Source organism: Tachyglossus aculeatus, chromosome 16, assembly GCF_015852505.1.
Source record: "Tachyglossus aculeatus isolate mTacAcu1 chromosome 16, mTacAcu1.pri, whole genome shotgun sequence".
In the NCBI taxonomy this organism is placed as follows: Eukaryota; Metazoa; Chordata; class Mammalia; order Monotremata; family Tachyglossidae; genus Tachyglossus; species Tachyglossus aculeatus.
In genome coordinates this window covers 31942152-31969784 of record NC_052081.1, presented here as the reverse complement: position 1 = coordinate 31969784, position 27633 = coordinate 31942152, and the positions used below count along the sequence as shown (strand labels likewise).

Sequence of the window (27633 nt, the reverse complement as noted above, 5' to 3'; positions counted from 1 at the left end):
TGAAATGGCAGTTTGGTATAATTTTGTAAATGGCTTTTTCTTCAAAAGTATGTGTGGTGTGGTTTTGTCTTTATGCTATCTTGATTGTACTGTTTTGTACTCAGTTTATTTTGAACAAAATGTATAAACCATTTTGGCCCAACTCTACCCTTCTGTGACAAGTTACTACATGAAATATTTGTAAAAAGCTTATTTTGGTCTCTTCACAGGTGAATTATGTAACCTCATAACGCTGGATGTAGCTCACAATCAGCTTGAACACCTTCCAAAGGAGATTGGAAACTGCACACAGATCACCAACCTTGACCTGCAGCACAACGAGCTCCTGGACCTCCCAGAAACTATAGGTATTCGAGGAAGAGGTTGGGATGGGGCTGAGGGAAGAGAGATATGTCTGTCACTTAAATCTGCTTTCAGGTTGTACATTAAGAAGAGCAGTTCAGTTTTGGTCGTGAGCCAAGGCAGGGATGAGAATTCTCCACTTCCCATTCTAATTTGAAATTGTCAAATTTTTACAATACTTTTTTAAAAAAGGATTGGATTTCCAAATTCCTAACCAGATTAATTTTTAGGAAAGCACTATGCTCAATTGGAGTATAAAGAGGTGACTGAAACACTGTGTTCCATGTCAGAGGAAGAAAATGATTTTGTGTTCATGCCATTCTGAATAATTTGCAGGACACTGCCCTAAAAAATAAATGCAGGTTGGAAGTATGTAATGGGTTTTTTTCCCGCTGGTTCAGAATTTTATGCAGAGTTGAACAAGAGGGAATCCTTTTCCTTTTTAATCAAATCAGCAGAGAACAGATGGCTGAATAAAACAAATGCTGTTTATTTAAACAACCTGACCATCGTGGCTTTAAGCTTTTCATCCATATTGCAGGGGAGAGTTAACAGGCCTGCTTGAGTAATTGCAACATGTGTTTCTAACCATTTAGCTAACCTCCAGTAAATTGAATTGAGCATGTCTTGGGTGTAGTTTTATTTTATATCTGTATATATGTTTTGAATATATGTATTCAAAACATATATATGTAAATCCACTGACACGTGCATTTAGGCACAGAAGAAACTGCTTAAATGGATAACTGTTGTAAATTCTGAGACTTTGGAATTTAATAGCCTTCAATAGCTGAGACTTTTTAGCAAAAAAAAATTCCATTTATATAAAAATGTCTGGGTTAGTTTTCTTCAAGTGACTTTTTGTTTTTTAGACAAGTTCCTTTTTTTTTATCCTGGTACGAATCGTAAACTTTGTCATCATTTAAGTTAACTATTCATGAAAATCTCAGCAAGGTGGATAGGATGCTGGGTTTCTGTGTCAGGGAGGGGATCTCTCTGAAGGATATCTTTGCAAAAAGTTTGCAGTGAAATTCTAAACTCTCTCCTACCACCACGTGTTTGGCAGCTAGATTCCTGAATAAAGTTTCAGTAAAGATGGCTACTCTGTTGCAGGTTTTCCATCATTCTTATGTGGGCTGGTTTAGCGATTTTCAAAGTATGTATTCCCTGTTACCTTTAAAACACCAAACAGTGTATGCTAAAGAGGAGAAATGGTGAATTGTAAATCGAAGTCTGCTTCCCTACCTTCTTTCCCTTCTAACTCCACCCTTTCCTTTGCCAGTGTGGTGAGAAATCTGAGTTTGGAAGATTTGTTTAGAGACTGTTTTGGTTTGTTTACTAGATAAAGCCACTATTTCAACTTCAGGAAAAATGCCCTAGGTTATAGCATCCCCCAGTACACTACAATGGGGATAACAGCTGTTATTGTCTGAAGCCCTACACCAGATTACAACCATCTCACAATACACGTATCCTGGGGATGCAGCTGGTATTTGTGGACTCCTTACTGTATAATAATCCTGATATTTTGTCTGAGTGCTACAGCTAACTAAATCCATCCTCTCCCTGCTGCCTTTTCCCTACCTGGGCTGAGATTAAGCAATCAACAGTAAATGAATTGAGGAAGTTTGCTAGTTTGTGACACAGATTTTCCAGGAACAGAAGGGACCTCTGAGCAGATAACCAAAGAAGTTGTTGATCCTAGGAGGCAACTTCATTTAGAAATGGGTTATTGGAATTCAGGTACTATATAAGGAAATACTCTTATTTTTGTAGGTATCTTTTAGGGGAATGAATGAATCAATCAGTGGTATTTATTGAGTGCTTAATGTATGCAGAACATTTTCCTAAGCTCTTGGGAAGGTCCAATACAACAGATTTGTGAGACTCGATCCCTGTCAACAAGAAACTTGCAATCTACAGAATTAAGCCTCAAAATGAATTTACATACAGCGAAATCATAAGCTTGGATTTTTTTAAACTTTCTCACAGAAAAACGGCCTGACTCTTAAAATTCCTGGATATCATTTTTAAAACATATTTCTTTTTCCAAAGGTAGGTTTGGGAGCTTGCCTTGGAAACTGCTCCCAGTTGCCCCTGTATTTCCTTGGTCAAAATTTGCCTAATTTGTATTTTCATTTTCTGATTTTGCATGCAACTCAGAGGGATGACCAGTTTGTCTTGAAACCTCAGAACATAGATGAGCATTGCTTGTTTAACAGTGGCTGCAAGCCATTGTTGATAGGGAGCTGTAGGGAAAAAAGTGGAACATCTCATTTTCTGCAGCTTACTGTTCCTCACTCCCTCATACTCAACTGGTTGCTTTTTATGCTGGGCTTATTATCCTCATGAAGTCCTACAGAACGCCTAGCCCTATGCTTTGTAGGCAACTGGGCTCCCAAATGAGGCAAGGTATCCACGCCTGTGTTCTTTTTATATGACATTAATGTGCTAGTTTCCATACAGGCAACTGAATCACTGTTGAGATATATAGTGATATATATCTATATATATATATATTTTTTTTTTTTTTTTTTTTTCTGAGGCAGACTTTAAATTTGCCCAAAGCAGTGCACGCACCTCATTTTAGAAATCCTGTGTAACCAAATCTCTACTCGATGTGGGAGGCTGCTGAAGAAAAAACAATCCTGAAATTAGTGTAAGGTGGTTAACCATTCATTTAAGTATGTTCTTTTGTTCACCGGGTTCAAATGTAACTGATGATCTCAAGAGGTGATGAATTGAAAATCTAGCATTTAACTGCCCACCAATGTGTGCAGGGCTCTTAAAAAATATGTTGATTTGGCTTGATAGATTGAATGTTTATTCATTCACGGAAGGGATGTCACCATGGTTCTTTCTGTTGCAAGAATTTAAAAATAAAATGTGGTAACTCTCGCCCTGTCTGTTTACATCAGACCACCACACTCCCCACCCTCAAAGCCTTATTAAGATCCATCACCTCCTAGAGGCCTTCCTCAATTAAACACTCTGTGCCCCCAGTTTGTTTCCCTTTTACATCAGCTATGCATTTGGATCTGTACCATTTGGGCATTTGATATTCACCCCACCGTCAGACCCACAGCACATATCTGTAAATTAATTACATTAATGACTGTCTCCCTCCTCTAGACTGTAAATTCACTGTGGGCGGGGGGGTATGTCTACTAACTCTGTTGTACTGTCCTCTCCCAGTTACTTATTACAGTGCTCTGTGCACTGTAAGTGCTCAGTAAACACCATGTAAAGTAAACTTTAATAGGTAATTCAAATTCTGTTGCAGTCTGGGATTTACAGTGTTGAGTTATTTTCTTTTATCAGAAACTTCAGCTATAGAATTTGGACACAAATAAAAATATAGAGGTTTTTTTTTTTAAAACCTCTTCTCTGGTTATTTCCATAAAAGCAGTACTTGTAACTCAGGCTACTAAAGCTATTTGCTGACGTATGCAAGCATTCTTATGCTGAACTAGCCATCTGATATTTTGGAGGTGATTATTTTTGTACGAGTTGAAAGTATCTCCGGTCTTGATTCTTATCTGTTGGAGACACTCATGTTTTTAAAAGATCGACAGTGTAATATAATAGAGAGAACAAATGCAGAAGAGTTCACAAGTAGCGAAAGAGTTAAGTTCTTTTAAAAAGTTAAAATCTGGCAGGGATCAACCTACATTTATGCTTATTACAAACATGATCATTCAGCAACATTGGCTTTATTTCTTAGTCATGACGGTTCAACATTGAAACAAGCTGTGGCTTGATTTTTAGGTTGCAGTTTAATGTATGGTTAGAACCCTTTAGTGAAAAAGGTTTGAGTTGAGGCCAATGCAAGGGATGAATCACAAAACTCTTAGGTGCCAAACTTTTTAGTGCAGAATGCTATCAATTTTAAGCTTAGACTTAAGCATTTTCTGCACCTCATCTTAACCATTTTCCCCCCGTCTTTGGTGTTTGCAGGGGAAGTTGCACTTGGTATTTTGTCTGTTTAATCTCAAACATATCCCTTTTTCTGAAGGGTAGACTATTGCTTCTGCAAAGATATTTCTTTGGTTTAGCATTGGTATTAGAATACTGTTTGTTTACAAAGTCAACATAGCAAAGAATAGCAAAATGTCATCTAACATTCTTCCAAATAAATATTCATTTTTAAAAAATCTGCCACAGATCCTTTATAGTAATGATAATAAAATGATGGCATTTGTTAAGCACTTACTATGTGCGAAGCACTTTACAATTCTCCGCCTTTCAGGTAGTTTTTTTTTTTAATTGACGCTGTTTTGGTGTGGGAAAACTTCGGGATGTAAATTCATTATCTAAACTTCCAGAGTATAGAATTTAGAGAGTCTGCAGTACATCTCTGCTTTGCAGACAACTGAAATGAGCCTGACTGCACAATTTTCTTACTGGAAATGATGAAATATTGATATGAATGTGCATTAGGCCATATCTGCAGAACAAGACATTCACAACTTCGTAGAGTTTCTAGAAATGTTTTCCAAATATTTTGGAGAGAAATCATTGAAGCATAAGGGTTTTTGTTTAGTTTATAGGAGTGAAGTTTCAGTAAGAGTCTTATTTTGCTTGTTAGGTGTTTCTTGGATAATAAGCATTTTGAGTTGTTAGCTTGCCAAGCTCTGTTACCACAGAAAGCCTTTAGGGTATGCTATAAGATTGCTAATAAAAATAGAAAACGTCTTTGAAAAAAGGGCCATTTTCTGGCTAATGTTTTACTGAGATGGGGCAATAGGTTAGGGGAAACGTGTCACAAGAGACAAAAATAATAGGGTCCTTGCCCATTATTGCTGCTTACAAGTAGGCAATTCTTGTCTAAAGCACATTTCATTTATCAGTTGTATCTACTTTTTGAACAGTAGTTTATATCCAAGCTTAAATTGCAGGGAGTTCTTAGGAAGTGACCTAATGTCTTGTTCTGCAGATACGGCCTAATGCACATTCATATCAATATTTCAGTTGAAATAGCAAATTGCTTAGTGTGTTACATCATTTCCAGTAAGAAAGTTGTGCAGTTAGGCTCATTTCAGTTGTTTGCAAAGCAGTGATGTACTGCAGACTCTAAATTCTATACTCTGGAAGTTAAAACTTATCTTTGTTTTCTTCCAATGGACTCTCTTTGGAATGCTTATAATTTTTAAGGTAAAACTTCTAAATAACATTTATTGATGCATGGATTCACATTCTTGAGATGTAAAGATTGTTTATATTTTCCCAGTAAAGCCCACACATCTGGTGAAGCAGCTAAGTGAATATAAAGAAACTGGCCCTGTACAGATTAGGAAAAGCAAGTTTATGCTTGGTGATTTTAAATACACATTACACTTTTGAATAATCTTTGGAGAACATGAATCCTTAAAAGAGAGGATCCCTAAGAGTCAGTCCATTTTTATACCCCCTGGTGCGGCTGTGCTTCAAAACCATCCCTTTACAGATGGTTGCCTTGCTGTCTTTTAAAGATTTCTCAGAAGGAGATTCTACATCAGTGCTTTGCAGAAAAAAAAACAACTGACTCATATATGCAGGCCTCATAACATTTTGATGGTAATACCCTTTTTGAAAAGAGGGTTTTGTCTCCCAGAAGGCTCCCTGATCCCCAGTGGTCTTAATGTGTGTAGATTGAATGGCGGCATGGGGAGAAAAAAAGCATCAAAGACAGGACAGTGTGGGAGGAGAGAGAGTTGCTACTTAGCCCAGAGACTGGCAGAGAAAGAAAGCCTCACTCCTCCCTCATCCCTTTACTGCTCGTCTCCCTCTAGTTAAGCTCCCTTTTCTCCTCTCCCACTTACCTCTACCTTTTTCTCTCATATCTGTGTCCTCCCAGACTCTTCAACTGTTGGTGCCCCCATGGCAGCTGAGGAGAGTCCCACCAGGCCTCTTAGCTACGGGCACCAAGCTAGGGCCAACCCAGGAGTTTGCTCTGGTCATAGGATGGTGTGGGAAAGGTCTTGGTGTCAATGCTTCTTCCTCCTTCCTATTGTCTCCTCTTCCAGAGCTCATCATTTGTTCCAGCTCAGGAATCTGGGAGCCAGAGATCTCCCCTGCAGTCATCCTGGCCGTCTCCCCAAAACTCTCTGGTTGAACAGAATTAGTAACAGGGCAGGGGAAATCTTCCCTAGAGAGAAGACTCAACTGTGATTCTTTTTTTTTCCAAAAAAAAATTGTATTGGCTCCTTGGTTTTAAAAATGACACTTACATTCAAAAGGTTTTAAAGGTTTTCAGGAACAGCATGGCGAAGTGGATAGATCACAGGCTGGGAATCAGAAGGACCTGAGTTCTAATCCCAGCTCCGCCAATTGTCTGCTGTGTGACCTTGGGCAAGTCACTTCACTTCTCTTTGCCTCAGTTACCTCATCTCTAAAATGGGGATTAAGACTGGGAGCTGCATGTGGGACATGGATTGTGTCCATCCTGATTAGCTTGTCGTACAGTGCCTGGTATATAGTAAGTGTTTAACAAATACCATAAAAAAAGATTACTAATTAAAGCAACTTTAAAAAAAATTATAAATTCTCAAAACCATAAAAGCATGAAACCATAGTGTATTAGTCACTTATTGGAGAATGTAATAGAAGTATATAATTTTTTTGGCGGTTTTTTTTTTTTGAAGAACAAATTCATATATTGAGAAAATGAACTTTTGGGTAAAAGTTTCCATATAAATGTATTTTCAGTCCACTGTACCAAATAGGTTATCTTTATTTTGCCATTTTCTCTGTCCCTTCAGGAATATCTATGTGGCTAAAAGTCGGGTTAGTTTGTTAATTTGCGCATTTTAATAATAAAAGTAAATTTTAGACCAATTTTCCTTTAGAGCCCCAATGTAAAGCATGCATGCTTACCATATTCCATAAATTATTTTTCGCCTCCCATGTTTCTGGGAGCCATCTTATACAGTAGAGGGTTTGGAAAGGGTCCTCTGACCCATGGGAACCAACCCACCCCCACCCTCAGCATTGCTTCCAGCCCTGTGGTGCTCAGAAAGGAGGGCTTGGTCTGCTGTCAGAGCATTTAAGCGGTGAAGGCAAGTCAGTGCTACTGGAAGACATGGCCACCTGAGACAGTTTTGATGCTGGCACCCCTAAATACATGCCTGTTTCCGAAAGGCCTGCGTTTAGTCCTAGTAGGCCAGTATCCTGGTATGGCTAAGGTTACCTGGGCCATGCTTCCTTTAAGTTGCATGGTTATGTGCCTAGTACTTCTAGTGTAGGGAAGGCTGTTATCATGAGTCTGTCCTTAAGAGAATCATGCTAAAATGCCTAGATTAGGTCTCTGCTGGGTCTGGGGAGAGGAAACCCAAAACGCTCCCTCAGGCTAAAAAGTATACATTGCCCTCCTGGCAATTGGATGTCCCTGCTTATCCTATTTGTGGCAGGGCTGGGTCCAGTTCAGTCTTCCAGTTTTCCTGGCAGAGGTAAGAATCTGGAGGTGATGAGAAGGGTGTAGGTAGGTTAGCTTTGGCAGGGTGGGGAGGACTCTCCTCAGGGCATTTAGACCCCAGTGATCTGTTAATCAGTCAATGATATTTATTGAGTGCTTACTATGTGCAGAGCACTGTTCTAAGCACTTGGGAGAGTACAATACAACAGAATTGGCAGATACGTTCCCTGCCCATATCGAGCTTACAGTCTAGAGGGAGAGATGGAAATTAATATAAATAACTTATCATATGTAATTTACAGATATGTATATAAATGTTGTGGGGTTGGGGTGATAGCACATGCCCAAAGGTCACAGATCCAAGTGCATAGACGATGCAGAAGGGAGAGTTAGCTGGGGAAAAGTGGGCTTAATTGGGGAAGGCCCCTTGGAGGAGATGTGATGGACAGAGGAGATGGATCCTAGGAAGCAGACCCTGTTGCCCATTGATTAAATTGACTCTGGTCATAGGCAACTTAGTAGAGCTAGGCTGTAAGCTTATTGTGGGCAGGAAATGTGTCTACCAACTTGGTTATTTTGCACTCTCCAAGGCACTTAGTACAGTGCTTTGCACACAGTAAATGCTCAGTAAATATGATTGATTGATTAATGTCTGGGGAGTTTTACCATTGTAATCATGACCCGAATAGTTCCTGCTGCATCCTGGACATTTTATTTTTTATTCATCTCGTGTTCTTAGTGCATCCAATTTTTCCAACTGATTAGCAGATGGACTTATTAAGCCACATATGGTGGAGTTTTGAAAGTGTCTGACACAATCCTCCCCGAAGTGGAAACACATACTAGGGAATATTAGGAGAACCCATCAAAATCTTTGCATGTTAGCCTCTGTGGTGGCTTCACAGATCCTATAGATATTTGTTCCATTCCGAGATCACCCTTTTCAAATGGATTCAAATCAAGTTGTCTTTGTAGCATCACTGCCCCTGGAGTATCAGTGGTTCAAGTCAGATAGCCTGCATGGATGAGGGAGATAGATTAGGCAGAGACAGCAGATGAGATATTTTTGAGTAGTGCATAAACTGCAAACATGATTAACAATATTTCCAGACCTTGACTGAGTAAAAATGTTGAAAAAGCTGACTTATCCTAAGAATTATTTGAACTGCAGAGTTCAGTCAGTTTTCAAAGGCTTTTATTGAAGCCTGAATCCTTCTATCAAGTTGTGGGATGGGCTCTTCCTGTGAAGATTTGTAAGAAAGTACATCTCCCCATTTCTCAGAAACTTCAGGTGGTTGCCCATCTGTCTCCTCAACAAGCGGGAACTCCTCATCATTGACTTTTAAGACAGATAAGTCAGCTGTTTCCCCTTACTTATTCTCACTCCTCTCCCACTATAACCCTAGAAGTTCCTCGTGGGCAGGAATCATGGCTACCAAGTCTCTTGTATTGTACTCTCCCAAATGCTTAGTACCATGTTCTGTACACAGTAAATGCTCAATAAATACCATTGATTGATTGCACATTTCGCTCCTCTAGCACCATTCTACTCACACACTTTGCTTCTCTAATGCCATCCTACTCTCTGTACATCACTGTCTTTTTCTCTTTTACCATTGACCCCTTGGTCTCGTCCTCCCTTATTCATATCCCCACAGCACCTGTGTATATGTATATATGTTTGTACATATTTATTACTCTATTTATTTATTTATTTATTTTACTTGTACATATCTATTCTATTTATTTTATTTTGTTAGTATGTTTAGTTTTGTTCTCTGTCTCCCCCTTTTAGACTGTGAGCCCACTGTTGGGTAGGGACTGTCTCTATATGTTGCCAACTTGTACTTCCCAAGCGCTTAGTACAGTGCTCTGCACACAGTAAGCGCTCAATAAATACGATTGATTGATTGATTGATTGATATGCAACAGACTACCACTGTGCCCTGTTCAGAGCCCTACAAAAATCAGATCTCCTTCTGGAAGCCTTCCCTAACTAATCTCTTATCTCCTCACCCCATTTTCCATCCTTAGTGCATCACCTTTTCACCTAAATCCATGTCCACTCTGCCCCCACCCCCAATGCACTTTTGTACGGAACTTTATACTCTGTAGCTTCCCGTAACTTTATTCTAATATCTCTCTTCCTTGCTAGATTGTGAGCTCCTTGAAGACAAGGAGCATGTATGCGAACTCTCTTAAACTCTTCCAAGTGCTTAATGTAGTGCTCTGCACTGTAAGTGCTCAATAATTACCATTGATTGAAAGAGTAAATAATAATAGTGGTATTTAAGTACTTACTAGGTACCAAGCACTTTACCAAATTCTGGGGTAGCTACAGGGTAATCAGGTCTCACTTGGAGTTCACAGTCTGAGGAGGAGGAAGAACAGGTATTGAATCCCCATTTTGCAGATGAGGGAACTGAGGCACAGAGAAGTTAAGTAATTTGCCCATGGTCACACAGCAGGTAAGTGGCAGAGCCAGAATTAAAACCCAGGGCCTCTGACTCTCAGGCCTGTGCTCTTTCCACTAGGCCCTGCTCCTTCCCAAATTCACAAAGCACACCCATGTAAAAAACAACCAAATTATTGTACAGGGCAAGGTTATATATATATATATATATATATATATTCAGGCCTAAAATTCAAAGGTTGTGTAACAATTTGGAGGTTACAACTTCAGAACAATTAGTCAGTGTTGCTACTCAAGTGCTAGAATTCTGTCTTTCAAATGTCAATGCTAATATTTAGGGATCTATTTTCTAATATCCCCAATCCCCCCGTCCCTCGCTACAGCTCAGCTTTCCTTCTCAGACTTTTTATGGGTTGCATATCCATGAATTTATCCAAACCCCTTTTGAACCTCCTGTGATTTTCAGCCTGCACAACTTTCTGTGGTAACAGATATACTTACCACCCACTGTGCAAAGAAGTATTTCCTTTTGTTTGTTTTGAAGCTATTACCTTCAAGTTTCAATGGGTGCCCCCTTCCTCCTGTTATTGTAAAATTTTATGAACAACAATTTGATGTTCATCCTGCCTACGCCCTATCTGATTTTTGTAAATTTGTCAAGATCTCTCTCCCCCTTCCTCTTTCCTGACTGAAAAAACTTAAATTTATTGGTGTACTTGCAAATGACAGTTTGTCACTGTCTTGGTTGCTTTTCCCTGGCCCCGATATGTGCTTTCCTAAAATGTAGTGACCAGAACTGCATGTGATAGTCAAGGGGCGGTTGTGTATTCCCAAGTCATGACCCTTTTAGACTGTTGATCCAAGTGTGTATGGAGTAAGCAGAGTGGAAAAATACAGATACCGAAATTAGAACCACTTTTCCCCAAATTGCCTTTAGGATACTGCATTATTAAAAAAAATCCTTCGAAATGAAAGGAAATCAAGCATATAGATCACAAACATATGAGAGGAGGGGAAAATGTCACTGTTAAATCCTTTTACAAAAGTGTAGGACTTGGTTTCCTTTTCCCCTAGACACCCTTAGCCTGTTGAGCCCCATGTGGGACAGGAACTGTGCCCGATCTGATTATCTTGTGTCTAATGGTGTTTGGCACGTAGTGAGGGCATAATAAATACCATCTTCAAAGTTTATTTTTATTGTATTTACTGCGAGAGCGCAGCCTATGAATACACCTGAATTCTAATCTCATCTCAAGGTTTAACTTCCTCAGTGGCTTCAGGAAAAGAATTGAACCTCTGTGCCTCAGTTTTCCTGTTTGCAAAATGGAGATAAGAAGTCATCAGGATGTTGGGATTCATTAAAGAGAATTCATCAGGACGTTTGGAAAACACTTTGAAGATGAGAAGCTTCTTGTCTGTGCTAAGTAGTGTTGTCTTTAGGTGCAGTTGTTAATACCTTTTTGGTGGGAGCTGGTTCAAAAAAATCCACAAGGTATTGTTTAAATTACACAATGCTCCATCTAATTAATCATTGTTAACATAGTTTCCAAACCCTTGGAAGAGAGGACTTTAAATGACCACACCTTCTTACCTGGAGTAGTGACAGTAATGGAAAGAGGGGAAGGTTGGTTAAGTGTGGGGAAACATCCAACCCACTGTTTCTCTTTTGTGAGACAATAATCAATGAGTCATGTTTATTGAGCACTTCCTATGTGCAGAGTACTGTATTAAGTGCTTGGGAGAGTACAGCATAACAGAGTTCATAGACATGTTTACTGCCCACAACAAGCTTAGAGGAAGGAGACTACCTTTGGTAATCATGTAGAATTTTATTTTTAGAGGATAATGTCACCCTCAAAAATTATTTTTTTTAATGTCGATTTAGGTAATTTGGTCTTTATAAAATAATGAAGTGACATGTCACTTGTCTCTGACAGCAGTCAGAGAGTTTATATGACTTCTTAATTTCCTGGCTCTCTGACTTCTTTTCTTTAACTGTGTGTGTCCCATAAGGCTCAGGGAGGGCCTGGGGATCCACCCCAGGGAGGAAGGTAGGAGCACTGGAAGCTTCAGGAGGGAGTTAAAGGTCTGAACTAATAGGGTGGGGAGCATTGACATTAATGAGGGAGAGGTAAAATTGTCGAGCGGAAGAGAAAGCAGAGCTGTAGCAAGCAAGGATAAATCTGAAGTTGTCCCGATGTCTGAATTTCAACTAGTAGCACCCATCAATAGCACAAACCTCCAGTAAATACTCATTTATTTTTGCAAAAAAACAAACTTCTGACCCTCAGAGGTCTCCTTGATACTTTTCACTCTCTTCTACTACTGCACCCGGTATTTACTCTTCCCTTCTTTCATGCTGAAGGCTAGCAAAGATGGTTCGTTCTTGCTTGTGACTCCCCATTTTCCAAACCATTGCTCATTCCTTTCTCCTAGCCTGTCTCTCACTTCTTAAATGAGACTGGAAGGAGACATGTGCTGCAGGCTATCCGTGCTTTGGGCTCAGAAGACTAAAGTGAGTCTGGACTTTTAAGTTGCAAGTTGTATAGCCTAAAATTTCTGGTTTGTGGCTGTGAAATCTGCCTACCCATTTCCCCCCTTACTTAAAGAGTTACCTCTTCTAAGAGGCATTTCCTGGTTAATCTTCTGCCATCTAGGTCATACCACCCATCTGTCACTTGAGTGTTCGGGTGTTTATTTAATTTTTCTTCTTAATAATTATACTCTTTTTTCCTGACATTTGGCAGTTTGTGTCCACTTGCCTCTCCCTTTAGATTGTAAACTCCTTGAGGCCAAGGACTATCTTGTATGTTATCAAGTGCCTAGTATGCTGCACTGTATCCAGTAGGGACTCAGTGGATGTTTTTGAAAATGGTGATTAGTTGCTTTGTTGTACTGGGTAAGCCCTATAATAGTAGTGTTTTAGAAGGCCTTTTCTGCCCAGGGAGGGTGTGCTTTTTCGAAGATAATATTTTGGGGAGAAAAATGCATTTGGGGCCTCAATTTGCATAGCAGAAGCCTAACACTAGGTGATAGCGTAGCATAGCTGTATGGGACAAACCAGTACTATTGAGCCATATGCTATTAGTCTTGCTTCTGCACTGGTTCCCAAAATGCCCTCCTTGTTGTCCAATTGGCTCAGACCACTTCAGCTTATTCACTGCCATCCTATCAATCATATTTATTGAGCACTGACATTGTGCTGAGCACTGTACTAAGCACTTGGGACAGTACAATATAACAGTATAACAGAGTTGGTAGACACTTTCCCATCCAGAGATCAGACATGATTGAGACAGGGTGAGTGGTGGGGAATGCAAGGCCACCTAAGAGCCCAGGTTGCAGTTGTCCATCAGATAAACGCCTATGCTATTTGGCTTGTATATATACTCTCAGTTCTCCTAAAACACAGGATTGAATTTTTGTGCATTCTAGTATTTGGGAAAATCTGTGCTCTTGTAGTCATACACAAGCCTTTCCTTCCAACATCACTACCTCCGGTATCCAATCAGACCTATGTTATTGGGTGGTGTTCTCTAATTCTCTTCGATGTTCTAACCAAAACACACAGTGAAAACACATGTTTTGTCAAAGCTGGGTTAGTGTAATCTAGGGCCAGAATCCTCAGACAGCATGACCAAAGCCAATTGCTTTCAGACCTGGTGTGTGAATAGCCATGAAAGATTGCTACTTGCTATTATTTGGCTAATGTGCTCGATATTATTAGTACTCAATTTCCCAGAATCCATCTGTGCTTTTAAACTTGCAGTTAGATTTGACCCATACAGACAGGATTAAAGTAAAACATGTAGCAGATGGAGCTTCCTGATTTGAAAGATCAAAGAAGAAAGGAAATCTGATAGCAAAAAGTTGTGCACATCCAAATGGCTTTATGGAGAAAAAAGCTATGTGAAATATCGGCATCTAGGTGTGCAGTGTGTAGTTTCTAACATCAGGGATGGCTAATATTTAGCTCAGTGGGAGGCCAAAGACTGTCTTCGTACTATAAAACCTGGCCCATTGCAGAGCTTCTCTGTGTTATGATGTTAGAAGAAATTAAGGGGGTAATGAGAGAAGATGGTCAAGGGTAGTGGAGAATATGTGGGGTGGGGTGGGAGAGAACTCAGTAATAAAATGTAAATATATTTTCCATTGTAAAAAGAAACAGAAAGAAGCAGTGTGGCCTCGTGGAAAAGAGCATGGGCCTCATCCGGTTCCATCATTTGCTTGCTGTGTCATCTTGGGGAAGTTACTTAACCTCCCTGTTCTTAAGTTTCCTCATCCAAATGAGGGATCCAATACCTGTACTCCCACCTCCTTAGAACTCCATGTGGGACAGGGACTATGTCCAACCCGATGGTCTTGTATGAACTGCAGGGCTTATACATCAGTGCTTGGCACACAGTAGTAAGTGATTAACAAATACCACAATTTTTATTATTGCATGTTACAGTTCAAAAAATTTGAACTTTTTTGACTGCAACTTCCTTGCAGATTCATTTACCCCCTCTAACACTCCCTTCCCCTGTACCTCTCAACTAGTATATTTGGGCATCTGTAAATATTCTGTGTGTTGTCAATATACTGGATCAAAGTAAACTTTAAGAAGTAATTCTATATCTGTTGAAATGAAGATTCATGGAAGTGTAGAAATCAAGTCAAAAAGTAATTTTTCCTGTTCCTGAAGTCGCATACTTATTTTGTCTGTCAGCCCTTTGAGTCCCAAATCAAATGCTCAGGGCTCTGTAAAAAAAAAAAAAAAAAAACCTTTATATATAGTCAGTTATCACATATTTGGAGTCGGATCTTACTGTAATTTGGGCCTCTCTGTATTCATTTCCAGAATTAGAGAGGAATCTTGAATTTGATCTGCTACAAAATACAAACTTATTGCTAGAGAAGGATAGTTGAAACTTCCCAAGAATTTTCTAAACAAGGATCCATTAAAACCTTTTTGAACATTGATTCTTAAGTGTGTGTTAGTTTCTGGCAGTGAAATGAGTGGGCCTAGAATTGATTTTTAGCTTAATATTCATTGGTGTCTGCACAAGATTTAAAAAAAAAACAAAACAGAAAAGTATTACTTAGTTCTGAATGATGGATCTCTTTGGCTAATGCATATCCAGTTGATTGTGAGAACACTAAATGTTCAAACTGAAACTTTACTTTTGCAGGAAACCTGTCCAGTTTAAATCGTCTTGGCCTAAGGTACAACAGATTGTCAGCAATACCCCGGTCTTTAGCAAAATGCAGTGCGCTCGAGGAGCTTAATTTGGAGAACAACAATATTTCTACCTTGCCAGAGGTAAGAAATGGAATGGGCCATTTGAAAGACTGACCTGTAAAAATTTAAAGAAATATGGTTAAAGTTTTCACCCATGGAAAGCATTCTGATAATTAGTCATCTAGTATCAGTAAGCTACCTTCACCACTGTGAATTTCATTCTTGTTTCACTTACTGGAACTGACATTAACAGCTATTGAGGAAAAAGCTGCCTGGCTGGTTCTGAGGACAATGCTAAATAGCCCCACCCAATGTAGGTACAGAAAGGTACTGTAGGAAGACTGCAAATGCAAAACCACAGGCTGGTAAGCTTGTTCTGTATGAAGATAAATATTCATATATTATTCCGTACCACAAATTGTTGCTTTATCCAATTATGTTAAAGTGCAGTGGTAAGTTTTAGGCTTCTCTGGGGAGCCATTTCAAGAGTTAATGGGATGGTATTCTCTTTAACTTAAAACCTTTTGGTTCCCATTTTCAAATGATAATCAGGGGCCAAGATGCAGCTTCAAGTAGGGCATTGTTTCATTTCACTGTTTATAAAGATTAATTATTTGTTTTCTATGTAATCATTTACAATTAGTTCTTTAGCTTTCTGTCTCCTCTTCCCCACCTACCAGCTTGAATCACCCAGTATTTATTTGCATATTAGACCCATGTGACATCTAATTGTCATTATGCCAACTGAATAAAAGTTCAGTTATGAAAGTATGGATACATGTGAGTGATGTGAAAACTCTAAGCTTAAAAATCAATTGTTTGTATGGAGTACTCTATTGCATAAAGCATTGTCAGTTTTATTCATTCATTCATTTGTATTGAGCATTTACTGTGTGCAGAGCACTGTACTAAGCACTTATATTGAATGTGCTAAGTAGCTGAATGAGGCCTGCATGCTTTTTGCATGGAAACAATTGCCATATTGTGCATTCTCAATGCTAGTCTCTGGAGGGATGGAGAAAAGCAGTGGGACCTACTGGGAATGGAGCTTCTCTTAGGGAAAAATTTCTAGAGATTTGATTTATGTAACTTAGCCAATAGTATGATTTGAGAGGTAAGCTGCTAACAGAGACCTTCTTTATCTGTTTATGTATATTGTGATTTGAAAACAAATAGTATCACCATATTGAGAAATAAAATTCCTGGTCATTGAAATTTCAGCCACAGATGTTTTCTTTTAAGTTTTAGAGGTAAATACAGTAGGTAACTAATCATTGTCATTTACTGAATCGCCGTAGCAAAAATTCTGTTCTATTTGTGTGTTTAACATTCTACAGGGCCTCTTATCAAGTCTCGTGCACCTGACCAGTTTGACTCTGGCTAGGAATTGTTTCCAGTCCTACCCTGTAGGTGGCCCATCCCAGTTTTCCACCATCTATTCCCTCAACATGGAACACAATCGAATCAATAAAATCCCATTTGGAATTTTTTCTAGAGCTAAAGTATTAAGCAAACTGAATATGAAGGTAAGTCCCTATTCCTGTTATCATAAATTCAGACATTCTTTTGTGTTACATTCTTATTTCAGTTCATTTGTGAGATATTGTAATTGTGTAGGACTTTCTGAAAAACTTTCACAAACTCAGGTGTGCCACAGTTATATATAAATTAAGCAAACCACAGCCTACAGTCTGTCTTCTGGGATCCACAAGTTTAGATGGAGTGGGGGACCCCCAGATGTACCAACAGTATAGGGCATGGTGATTGGAAGTAAATTTTAAATTGAAACATCCCAGTTTCGTGACACACAAACTCAGAAATATGGGGTGTCATCTGTGCAGCAGATCTGTAAACCTTTCATACAGGAAGTTCAGACCTGGAAATAAAGAGTAATACATTTCTTATTCATATAATCTTAACCTAAAATTACACATCAAACGGTGTCTAATTATGGTTGAAAAAAGTGATATTGTTTATAGGGACTCACAAGTTTGGTGTAATGATTCAGGATGATAGGGTGATTAGTGTATTTTTGTATTAATTTTCACTATCAGAGGAAAATGACTGGACCCATAAATTCAAAGGTAGGGTAGCTAGCGAAGAAATTAAATATGTCATTGGAAAATGAGCTGATGTGGTGCCAACAGGAGCATAAACATTGCCAAATCAATTGTTAGCTTACAGTAGTGAGGGGAAATTCGGTGAGAAGATGAGATTAGTCAGGGAAGGCATCCTAGAGGAGATGTGATTTTTGTAGGGCTTTGAAGTTGGGGGCCTGGTGATCTGTTGGAAATGAAGGAGGAAGAAGTTCCGGGCAGGAGGGTATGAACAGGGGCTTGAAGCAAGAGAGATGAAACAGAGGCATAGAAAGTAGTTTGGTGTTAGAGGAGCCAAGTGTGCAGGCTGTTTTACAGTGGGAGAAGAGCAAGAATAGGTAGGGGGGAGAAAAGCTGATTGAGTACCTCAGAGCCAATGGTGAGGAGTTTCTGCTTGATGCAGGGATAGGTGGGCAAACATTGGAGGTTTTTGAGGTGTGGGGAGATGTGTGTAGAGTGAATTTTTGAAAAATGATACAGGCAGCAGAGTGAAGTATGAACTGGGAGGCTATAGGCAGAGAAGCCAATGAGGAGGCTGATGCAGTAGTGGAGACAGGATATGACTAGTACATGGACCAAAGTGGTAGTATTTGGATGGAGAGGAAGGAGCAGAGTCTAGATGGAACCAGCAGGATTTGGTGCCAGTGTATCTGCCAACTAGTGAGCCTCTTGGTTAAGAAGATCCGGGCTCATCCAACAGTGTCCTCTCAAACAGACGTCACTAAGCAAGGGGTTGATGGTTGATCACCAAGATAGAGGCATGGTGAATAGACTGGTGTTAGAGGAGGGAAGTATGTGGGTTGGGCTGTAGTGGGTGAGGCATGAGAATAGGTAGAGGGGAATGAGCTAATTGAGTGCCTTAACACTGATAGTGAGAAGTTTCTGCTTGGTGCGGAGGTGAGTGGGCAACCATTGGAGGCTTTTGAGGAGTAGGCAGATGTGCTTGGGATTATTTTTTGTTTGTTTTAAAAGATTCAGGCTTCAAAGTGAAGAATGAACTGGAAAGGGGCAAGGCTAGAGGCAGAGAGGTCAGTGAGGAGGCTAGTGCGGGTTTTATTGCTACTTGTCTTATAGCCAACAATAGCTAATTTCAGTGCATTTTGTCCTTACCAGAATTATTGTAATATGTGAAGATTAAACTGAAAAATGAAAGGAATAATGGCAGAAATACTACCTTGAGTTTATATCCTAATTTTAAGTGATTTCACATCTTTAGTTTCATTTGTTCTCAGCACATCCATGTGGGTTGGGGAGGAGTAAGTGTTATCTCCATTTTACAGGTTGAAGAACTGAGTTGCCTAGAGGTTAAGTAACTTGCACGTGTTCACAAAGTCGTCAGCCGTTAGTGGAGCTGAGACTAGAACTCAGGTTTCTGGCCTTCCAACCCCTCCCACTAGATTATACTGCCTCCTAATGAAAGATCTTGGTAATAATGGAACTAATTTTCATTCTTCACATTCAAACTGAGAGACTTGGAACATCATGCTTAATAAATTCGAAATTAAGCAGTAGGTGAGGTTTATCAACTTCATCTAATTTTGTTTCTGTAAGCTTATATTTCTTTTAACAATGCATGGCAAGCTTGGCCTGAAAGTCCTCTTAAAATATGTATATCATACTTGATCATGATGCTACTGGCCACAGTAACATGGATATTTGTGAGGCTGAAAAGGCCAATATGGGACTGACAGTACCAACCACAAAAGCGCTTAGTACAGTGCTCTGCACACAGTAAGCGCTCAATAAATATGATTGATGATACAATGAGTGGCCCTAGCTGGGCTGTTGTGTTTGTTGTTTGCAGGGCCTGTTGCTGCTCTTGTCAGTTTTGCTTCTTTGTCTCATGATCCTCTTGAAGCTGATTATCAGGAACAACCACACCTTTCTTATTGCAGTGCATCACACTGGTCAGCTTGCTGCAATTGTCTCCCTATTGTGATGCCATGTTGCCCAAGGCCATATGTTATTTCATACTTGAGTTGTTTCCTCTGTCCTCCTTTTTTTAAGTTACACTCTCTGAGCTCATCTTAGAGCGGCTATTTGGGTACCCTGCTTTTTTCCACTGTCCTCCCATGTCTCACCCCGTGCAGTTGTATTGAGGTGAGAATACCTTCAATGCTAGAGGGTGTTCCAGGCTCCTCGGTAATTCATGATCATGCCACTCTGATGTAGACTACGGCACGGAATTGATGCTGATGAAACTCCTCAAAAAGTTGAATATGGCATTTTTGGTGGGATCGGGTCGTTCATAGAGAAGAGTGACCATTATTACGGCCCCGTAGACTTTCACGTTAATCGTTTGCCCCCTTGAGGACCAGGAACTGTGTCTAGTTCTCATCTGGGTATTCTTTCTCAATGCTTAGGTAAGTACAGTGTTTTGCATCCAGTAAGCACACTATAAATACTTTCACTACTACTTCTATGTGCCACGTTGCTGTAACAGTCTCCCAAAGGTTATGCTGTGATTCAGTGTTTTACTTGTCGTATTTATTGAGCGCTTACTGTGTGCATAACACTGTACTAAGCGCTTGGGAAGTACAAGTTGGCAACATATGGCAACAAGTTGGCAACATATATTTTACTTGTTTTTTAATGTGTCATTGGACAGTATGCTCCAAGAGGTAGCCATATTTTCTGATGGTATTTATTACCATTTCACCAGTGAAGATATTTGGTGATCTCTTATGTTTCCCTGAAGCAGGCTCACTGTATTAAACTTCTCTTCAGTTATAGCTCTTGGTCTGAAACCGTGTCATTGTTCCAGATTGTGTGGTCAGTGATATTCTGCAATAGCTGGCTAGAATCTTGCCAGCAATTCTAAGCAATGAGATGCACAGCAGCCCGGTTTTGCAGCTTGTTTGAGCCGCAGTAGCGGCTTTGAGATCCTGTGGCATCTTTTCTGTTGTCTGTATGTTGAGGAAGGGCTTTGCAAGTGTTTAAGAAGTATGTCTCCTTTACCTCTGTCCCTCAAGCATTTAGATCCTTGTAGATATGCCACAAGATCCAAGCGTGTTCCTAATTTTCAAGCTATAACCGCAGTGGTGATTTACTCAGTGGTTGGGTCCATGTCTTCCTACGCTCTGTTTGGCCTCATCTTTAATATTCAGAGCATTATTCAAATGTTGACGTCCCAGGGTATCCCCGTTGTCTGTGATAAAGGTGATGCCATCTCCACTCTTCTGAGGTGCTGTGATTGTGTGAATAGGGCCAAATAATCGCTTTAGTGAAGTGTGAAAGTAAGTCTGGAGTATTGCATGGTAAAAGAATGAGTGATGGATAACCCATTTGTTTGAAGTGTTTCAAAGAGGATGCTTTTTTGGGTTGTTGTTTTTTCAGGGGGGAGCGCAGCAGTGGATGCTGGGGGAAAGCTGGACTGTACTCCTACATCTCTTCTTACGGCCAGCAGGATGTAGATTATAGTTTGGCCTGAGTACCCCTGTTTGGGGGAGGGGAGGATGAAGTGAGGGGTTCCTTCACTCAATCCATTGTATTTATTGAGTGCTTACTATGTGCAGAGCACTGTAACTAAGTGCTTCAGAGAGCACAGTCCAACAGAATTAGCAGACACGTTCCCTGCCCACCACGAGCTTACATCAGCTCCCACCTCCCCTTTTCCAGGGTGAGTTATCTTTTCACTCTAGCCCCCCACGTTAGTGATTTCTGCAGAGCCTTAGATCTCCTCTTTAATGTGCCACCACTTGTCACACATGTCCTGATCTGAATGGCATGAGGTAGGTTTCAGAAAACATCTCTTTTGTCAGGGTATGAGGTACTGCAAGATGATTATGGAAAGTGTTCACAAAGCTTCTTTAAAAAAAAAAAAACACTTTTGGCCAAGTTAGTCTGAACTTTTTCTTCCACTGTTCTGAAAACTAATCAATTCTAAGCCAAATTGCATCACACACCAAATTCTAAGAGGTATGTTTTAGTACAGTAATTTGAATGCCTGCTTTGTGCAGAGCACTGTACTAAGCACTTGAGAGAGTATACTGTGAGTTGTTAAACATGTTCCCAGCTCATAAAAGATGTGAATATTATTTTAAAATAGTAAATGTGAGTTTGCAAACAATACGTAGGTGACTTCATTCTTCTGTGGGATGACCTATTTATTCCATATCTTGTGTTTTTACCTGTAATTTTAATCTTTGCACTCCTCTGTGTTTTTGTCCACCCATAATGGTTCCTAGGATTGCTGAGCTATTGCTAGTGGGTTTATATGCTGTGGTCTGTTTTTTTCTTTTCTACTTATTCGTTTTTAAGTGTTCACATCCTATCCCAGAGTTTCAGTAAATTATACCCAAAAGAGCAAGCCATCAGATTTACCCCCGAGGCCTTTTAAATCTTAACTGTTGCTCGGATTACAGTTTATAATTTCTATTTCCAATGCAGACCGTCATATTAGAAGCTGCTTTCCGGTTCAAGCTCTAAGCAGAAATTTGCTTAATGTTTTGGGAATGCAAAAGTTACAAAACATTTAAGCAAACATTAAGCAAGTTTCTGTTTAGAGTATTCTTTTGAAAGCATCCAGTTGCATTTGGTTTAGAGTATTTTCACCATCTGTGAGCGAGGAAAAAATGGAGCACTTTATAAACAACTAAGAATTTCATCCTTTATGTGTTTTCTCCTATTTTTTCCTCTTTTGAATGCTTCTTGTCTTTCAAATTCCCAGGACAATCAGCTCACCTCACTTCCCTTGGACTTTGGAACTTGGACCAGTATGGTGGAATTGAATTTAGCCACTAATCAGCTAACAAAAATCCCTGAGGATGTGTCTGGACTTGTTTCTCTGGAGGTAAGTGTAATTTAGCATTATCTAAATTAAAGAAGAAAAATGTGTGGTAATAATGCTATTACTCCCCTCTAAGTGGCATATAGTCTAATCAGCCAGCTATGTATTTCTTTAGAGGAGGTATACTTTTTAAGTAGTTCACATGCCTAAAGATTTAAAAATTTTCAGCTTCCAGAAAATCTCAGTTCACTGTCTCTGGTACTATGCATACGTGAAATAAAATCAGTGTTCTTGCCTGTCATAAATTGCAACTTGCCCTGTATCGGTGGCTTCAGTCAATGTTGTATTTATTAAGCATTTACTATGTTCAGAGCCCTGTACTAAGCGCTTGGGAGAGTACAACAGAATTAGAAGATATGTTCCCTGCCCATAATGAGCTTACATTCTAGAGTGAATAACCTAGAAGCAGTGTGGCCTAGTGGAAAAGGCACAGGCCTAGGAGGTAGAGGACTTGGGTTCTAATACCGTCTGTCACTTGCTGTGTGACCTTGGGCAAGTCACTCAGCTTCTCTGTCCTACAGTTCCCTCACCTGCAAAATGAGGATTAATATGTGTTCTCCTTCCTACTTAGACTGTGAGCCCCATGTGGGACCTGATTATCCTGTGTCTACCCCAGTGCTTAGTACAGTGCTTGGCACATAGTAAGCACTTAACAAGTACCACAGTTATTATTTACCTGTAGTGTACACACAGGTCTGCCAGAATGCATGCTATCACCACATATTTTGGTTAGCTCTTAAAGGATTTTGCACACTGCTCTTTTGACAATGCCCTCCTCTATGGATATAGCTTGACATCGTGTCAGGAGAACTGGTCGTACCCTCGAATATGGCTCCCTGACATGCAAGTTTTCCTGAACGTGCGGTTCTGCAAGGATACAGCCCCAGAACTCCAGGAAAACTGAGTCTAATTTTTCTAGAAGTCTGTCTGAAATTATCCAGGGATGTTTTTGTTTGTAGGTATCATGAAATTCATCAGCTGCTTTAGGAAAGATGAAGTCCTTTGTGATGCCTTTATCCTTTGAAACTTTTTCCATTTCTGAGCTTTAGCAGGGGCAGGGGGCTGGTATTCAGCAGTCTCGTTTTAGTCAAATGACAGCATAGACGAAAACTGGCAGCAGTCCAACAGGGTGAGCTCATAGGCATGTTCCTAAACTCAGTCATAAGGCTCCTAATTTGAAGGTACAGCTCTGCATGCATCTCTATCCACTGGAATACCCATTAGAAGGTTCACTAAGAAATCACCTTGGTAAATTCCTAAATGTTGTTACTGTATTATGCGGAGGATATTATGGTTTAGAAAACATGGACCCTTAATTCCTTTTTTTTTTCCTACTCAGCACTTAGAAATTGACCATGGTTCTTTAACAGCGGGTTACCTTTCAGATTGGAAAACCAAGTTGCATATCCCATCATTGACAGAAGTGAAATTTTGAATAACTTGTCATTTTGCAGTGAGTGAGTGGTCTTTAGTTCCGAGTCAAGCAGTAGTTAATGTTCAATTGGGAGCTGGACATTTGATGGTTTGGTTTTTGGTTTTGGTTTTTTTTAGGTCTTAATCTTGTCAAACAATCTCCTAAAGAAACTTCCTCATGGCCTTGGAAACCTGAGGAAATTAAGAGAATTGGATTTGGAGGAGAACAAACTGGAATCCTTGCCAAATGAAATTGCTTACCTCAAGGATTTGCAGGTGAGGGAACGCCCTGTAGCTTTGTGATACATAGTTGCAGTTATCTGATTTGCAATTTTCATTCTTAAATTTGTTGTTTCTCTAAATATTCCTTTAGTAGAATTATAGCAACCTTGAAAGCCCACATAGTCAATTCCCTGTTCTGAAGCAGAAATGTTCCTAAACTGTTCCAGATGGGAAAAGCTGATGGCTCCCCCTTTTGGAAAGAAAAAAGGAGATTCCATAGGTTTCTAAGTAACCTAATGCATGATAAACAAGCCCTCAGGAAGGTTGTCCATACGTATACACACTAAATGCTTCCGACCAAAGGGTTAACAGTTCTGTCTGGAGTTTCAATCTTGCTACATGAGAAGTTACTCTAACAGTCCATGTCTTACTCCTTTAGAAACTAGTCTTGACAAACAACCAGTTGACTACTCTTCCCAGAGGAATTGGTCATCTGACAAATCTTACACATCTTGGCCTAGGAGAGAACCTGCTTACCCATCTTCCTGAGGAAATTGGTAAGAAACCACCTCTTTTGATGTACTTTGTCCATAAGGTTCTGGGTCACAGGCTATAGCAGTGGTCTCCCATGGCAACTCAGTAAGACTTTAAGGAATCTGAGTGGATGCTAACTGCTGCTAAACCTCCTCTGAGGTTCATTATCACTAGCAAAATGGAGAATTTGTAACTAATTTTTTTTCCATAGTTGATTTTGAAAGAGTCACCAGAAAATCCAGGCTGTGTGGGAATGTAGGAATATGAGTCATTTGTCTCCCAACAGTAAAGATAAAGTATGCCTGAAGAAATAGTGTGACGATTACCTTTTTTGATTTCTATCCTCATGGTTTGGGGTGTACCTTTAAATACCCCTAACTTATTCCTCCAGAAACCCATTATAGACCTATCTATTAATTTATCTAAATCAATCAGTGATATTTATTGAATGCTTACTGTGCACAGAGCATTGTACTTGTTTGGAAGAGCACAATAAAACAGAGTTGGTAGATGCATTCCCTGGTCACAATGAGCTTACAGTCCAGAGGATCCTTCCTCCAGCTCCTTACTTTTTCCTGATAATAACCCTTCCTATACTTACAGTCCATTAATTTATCAAAACGATTTTTCAAGGATTGGGGCATGAAGATAACCTCTCACTATGAACATAAATTAGTCCCTAAGGATGTAGCTTTCCCTGGGTAGAGTCATGCCTATGCACATCAGGTCATCCAAAAAAAAAAATGTATTCTGTAAGAACTTGCTTATTTGGTGAAGGTACCGTAAAGGAGATGGCCGTTGACTGGCTTTCTAAAGAAAATTTTCATGGATGGGTAGAACTGCCTGTCTTTTATCAATTCTCCCCTGTGACTTTGCCTCTTGGGAGAGTTGCAGTAACTACTTCTTTTGTAACATTGCATGAGACCAAGGCAGCATCTATAGATGCTTTTTAGATGGGAACATTTGTGGTCTGCATGCAACGGTATTTTTGCCAGCAGTCACAGTTGCTTGAGCCAGCCTACCTACTCAAATGCTCCTGCAAACTCTCCACCCAGCCGTATGGTGCTGTTGAAGAAAAAGGTGGGAATAGTTGCTGTCATTTTTAATATCCCAAATCTCAGTGAATACATTTTTCCCCACCATAAGGATCAGATTTCTTTTTAGCAAAACCAACATTTTAATTAGAAATATTTTGACTGTTAAGACTTATCCAAATATTATTCTGGACAACTGATTCATGTTGGAAGAAATGAAAATGCAAACAGCTTCCCCTATGTCTAGTACGGTGATTAATCCAAAATAAGCACGTAAGTACAAATAATAATACAGATTGGGATAATGCAGTGAGAAGCAGGTATATTTGCAGAACCGAAAGAACAGATGATAAGGTTGGTTGGCATCAATTTTAGCAAAGCATAAGACCATAAAGCCCATTTTAAGAATCCCTGCCACTGCTTTCTCTAGGAAAGGATGGGAAAAGAGTCTAATATGCTGTCGTTTAGACCTCCTTCTGTTTTGAGGCTAATGCTTAAATGTGGCCAGTGTTTTGATTCCTTCATCCAAATAATCTACAGAGGAAGATAGACATTAAAATCAATTACACATAGGGGAAATCGTAGAAGCATGTAAACTTATAAGGATAACCTCAAGATGTCATCTCTCCCCAGTGTCTTCAAGTCCTTCCTTCCATCCAAAAATGCCCATTCCCCCTTCCTCACAGAGGAATACTCCCAGGGAGGGGAAAGCAGAGATGCAGCAGCTGGAGTTGAGTGGGAACGCCAAGGGAGAAGACAAGTGGGTCCGGTTGCTGCAGCCAGCTGAGAGTCCCCACTCCCCTAGTCATGGGACTACCTCTTGCTGCGCTCCAGGCCGAGACACGAGTTCTGGTGAGCCAGTGGTGGCAGGGGAAGAACAGCAGCAGAGGCAGTTGCCTTCTGGGTGTGGCTTTGCAGTACAGCGTTAGCACTTTGCTGAGCTCACTTAATAAGTGCAACATCCCCGCTGTGCTATTCTGCCCACCTCCTTGCCTACTACATGGCCCAACAGGAACATGACTGGCAGGGACAAGATAGTGGAAATGACACTGTGCAAGCCCCTGGTACTTTAATCAGTTCCTCTTTACCTGTTCTTCAGTCAATCAGTGGTGTTTATTGAGCGTTTACTATGTGTAAAGCCCTTTACTACATAGCACTTGGGAGAGTTCCGTACAACAGAACTGGTGGACACATTCCCTGCCCTGTGGGACAACCTGATCACCTTGTATCCCCCCAGCACTTAAAACAGTGCTTTGCACATAGTAAGTGCTTAACAACATCATTATTATTATTATTATTATAATGAGCTTTCAAGTCACAGCCATTATACGTTGTGGGAGGGACTATCATCATCGTTGTCTCGGCAGCTTGGACTACTGCTCCTCCATTTCCATATTAAGCTCCTTGGAGTTCTCGCCTCTCTGGGAGCCCAGGAAGAAGTAGCCCAGTAACCATTGTTGTGTCTATCTCCCCTGTTAGCATGTAATCTCTCTTTGGGCAGGGACATATGCCCCTTTCTGCTGAACCTTCCCAGGAGTGTAGTACATTGTGCAGCAGCCATCAGGCACTCAATAATTACCATTACTATGACAGCTACTTTCAGACACAGTTGCTGCTACTGCCCCCGCCATAATAGCTGGGTCCTGGGCAATGTTTGGAGGCTTTTCCACCTGTATACTCTCTCCCAGCACTTAGTACAGTGCTCTGCACCCAGTAAGCATTTGATAAATACCACTAGTCCTCTGCCAGCAGTGTCCCTGGTTGAAAACCTCTGCCTTCAAGAATAGAAGGTTTGAAGGGATCTATACAAATACTTCTGCCTGATTCAGAGAGTTTTCTAGAGCAGATAGAAGGATATTTGCCAGAATGTGGGTAGTGGATAACTTGGGGATGTTTATATGACCCATGACGTTGGGAGCTAATGTTATCTTTGCTCCGAAATCAATCACATCTAACAACTGGCCACAAGGCTTCATGCCTTAAATGTAACAGATATTGATATAGGTATACCTAAATTAGTATTAAAAAGTGAATACTGACTTTTTGGGTTAGTATTAAAACCAAGTTTAAAGCAGAGTTGAATTAAAGATTAGGGCTAGAGTTAGGGGTAAGCTTTGGTTTAGGATTCCAGAATTGGTTTGAGTGAACTTTGATGGATTGAGTGTTTAATATG

General features: G+C 40.0%; 1 protein-coding gene across 1 annotated transcript in view; it reads left to right on the top strand.

The window, feature by feature from the left end:
• The window catches only part of SHOC2 (SHOC2 leucine rich repeat scaffold protein), a 48200-nt gene that overhangs the window by 17837 nt on the left and 2730 nt on the right, over window positions 1–27633 (top strand). The window contains exons 2-7 of the mRNA XM_038757619.1: window positions 210–347; window positions 15323–15453; window positions 16710–16898; window positions 22138–22260; window positions 23809–23946; window positions 24332–24449. Of these exons, the coding sequence (XP_038613547.1) occupies window positions 210–347; window positions 15323–15453; window positions 16710–16898; window positions 22138–22260; window positions 23809–23946; window positions 24332–24449 (837 nt within the window). The remainder of the gene's footprint in view (window positions 1–209; window positions 348–15322; window positions 15454–16709; window positions 16899–22137; window positions 22261–23808; window positions 23947–24331; window positions 24450–27633) is intronic.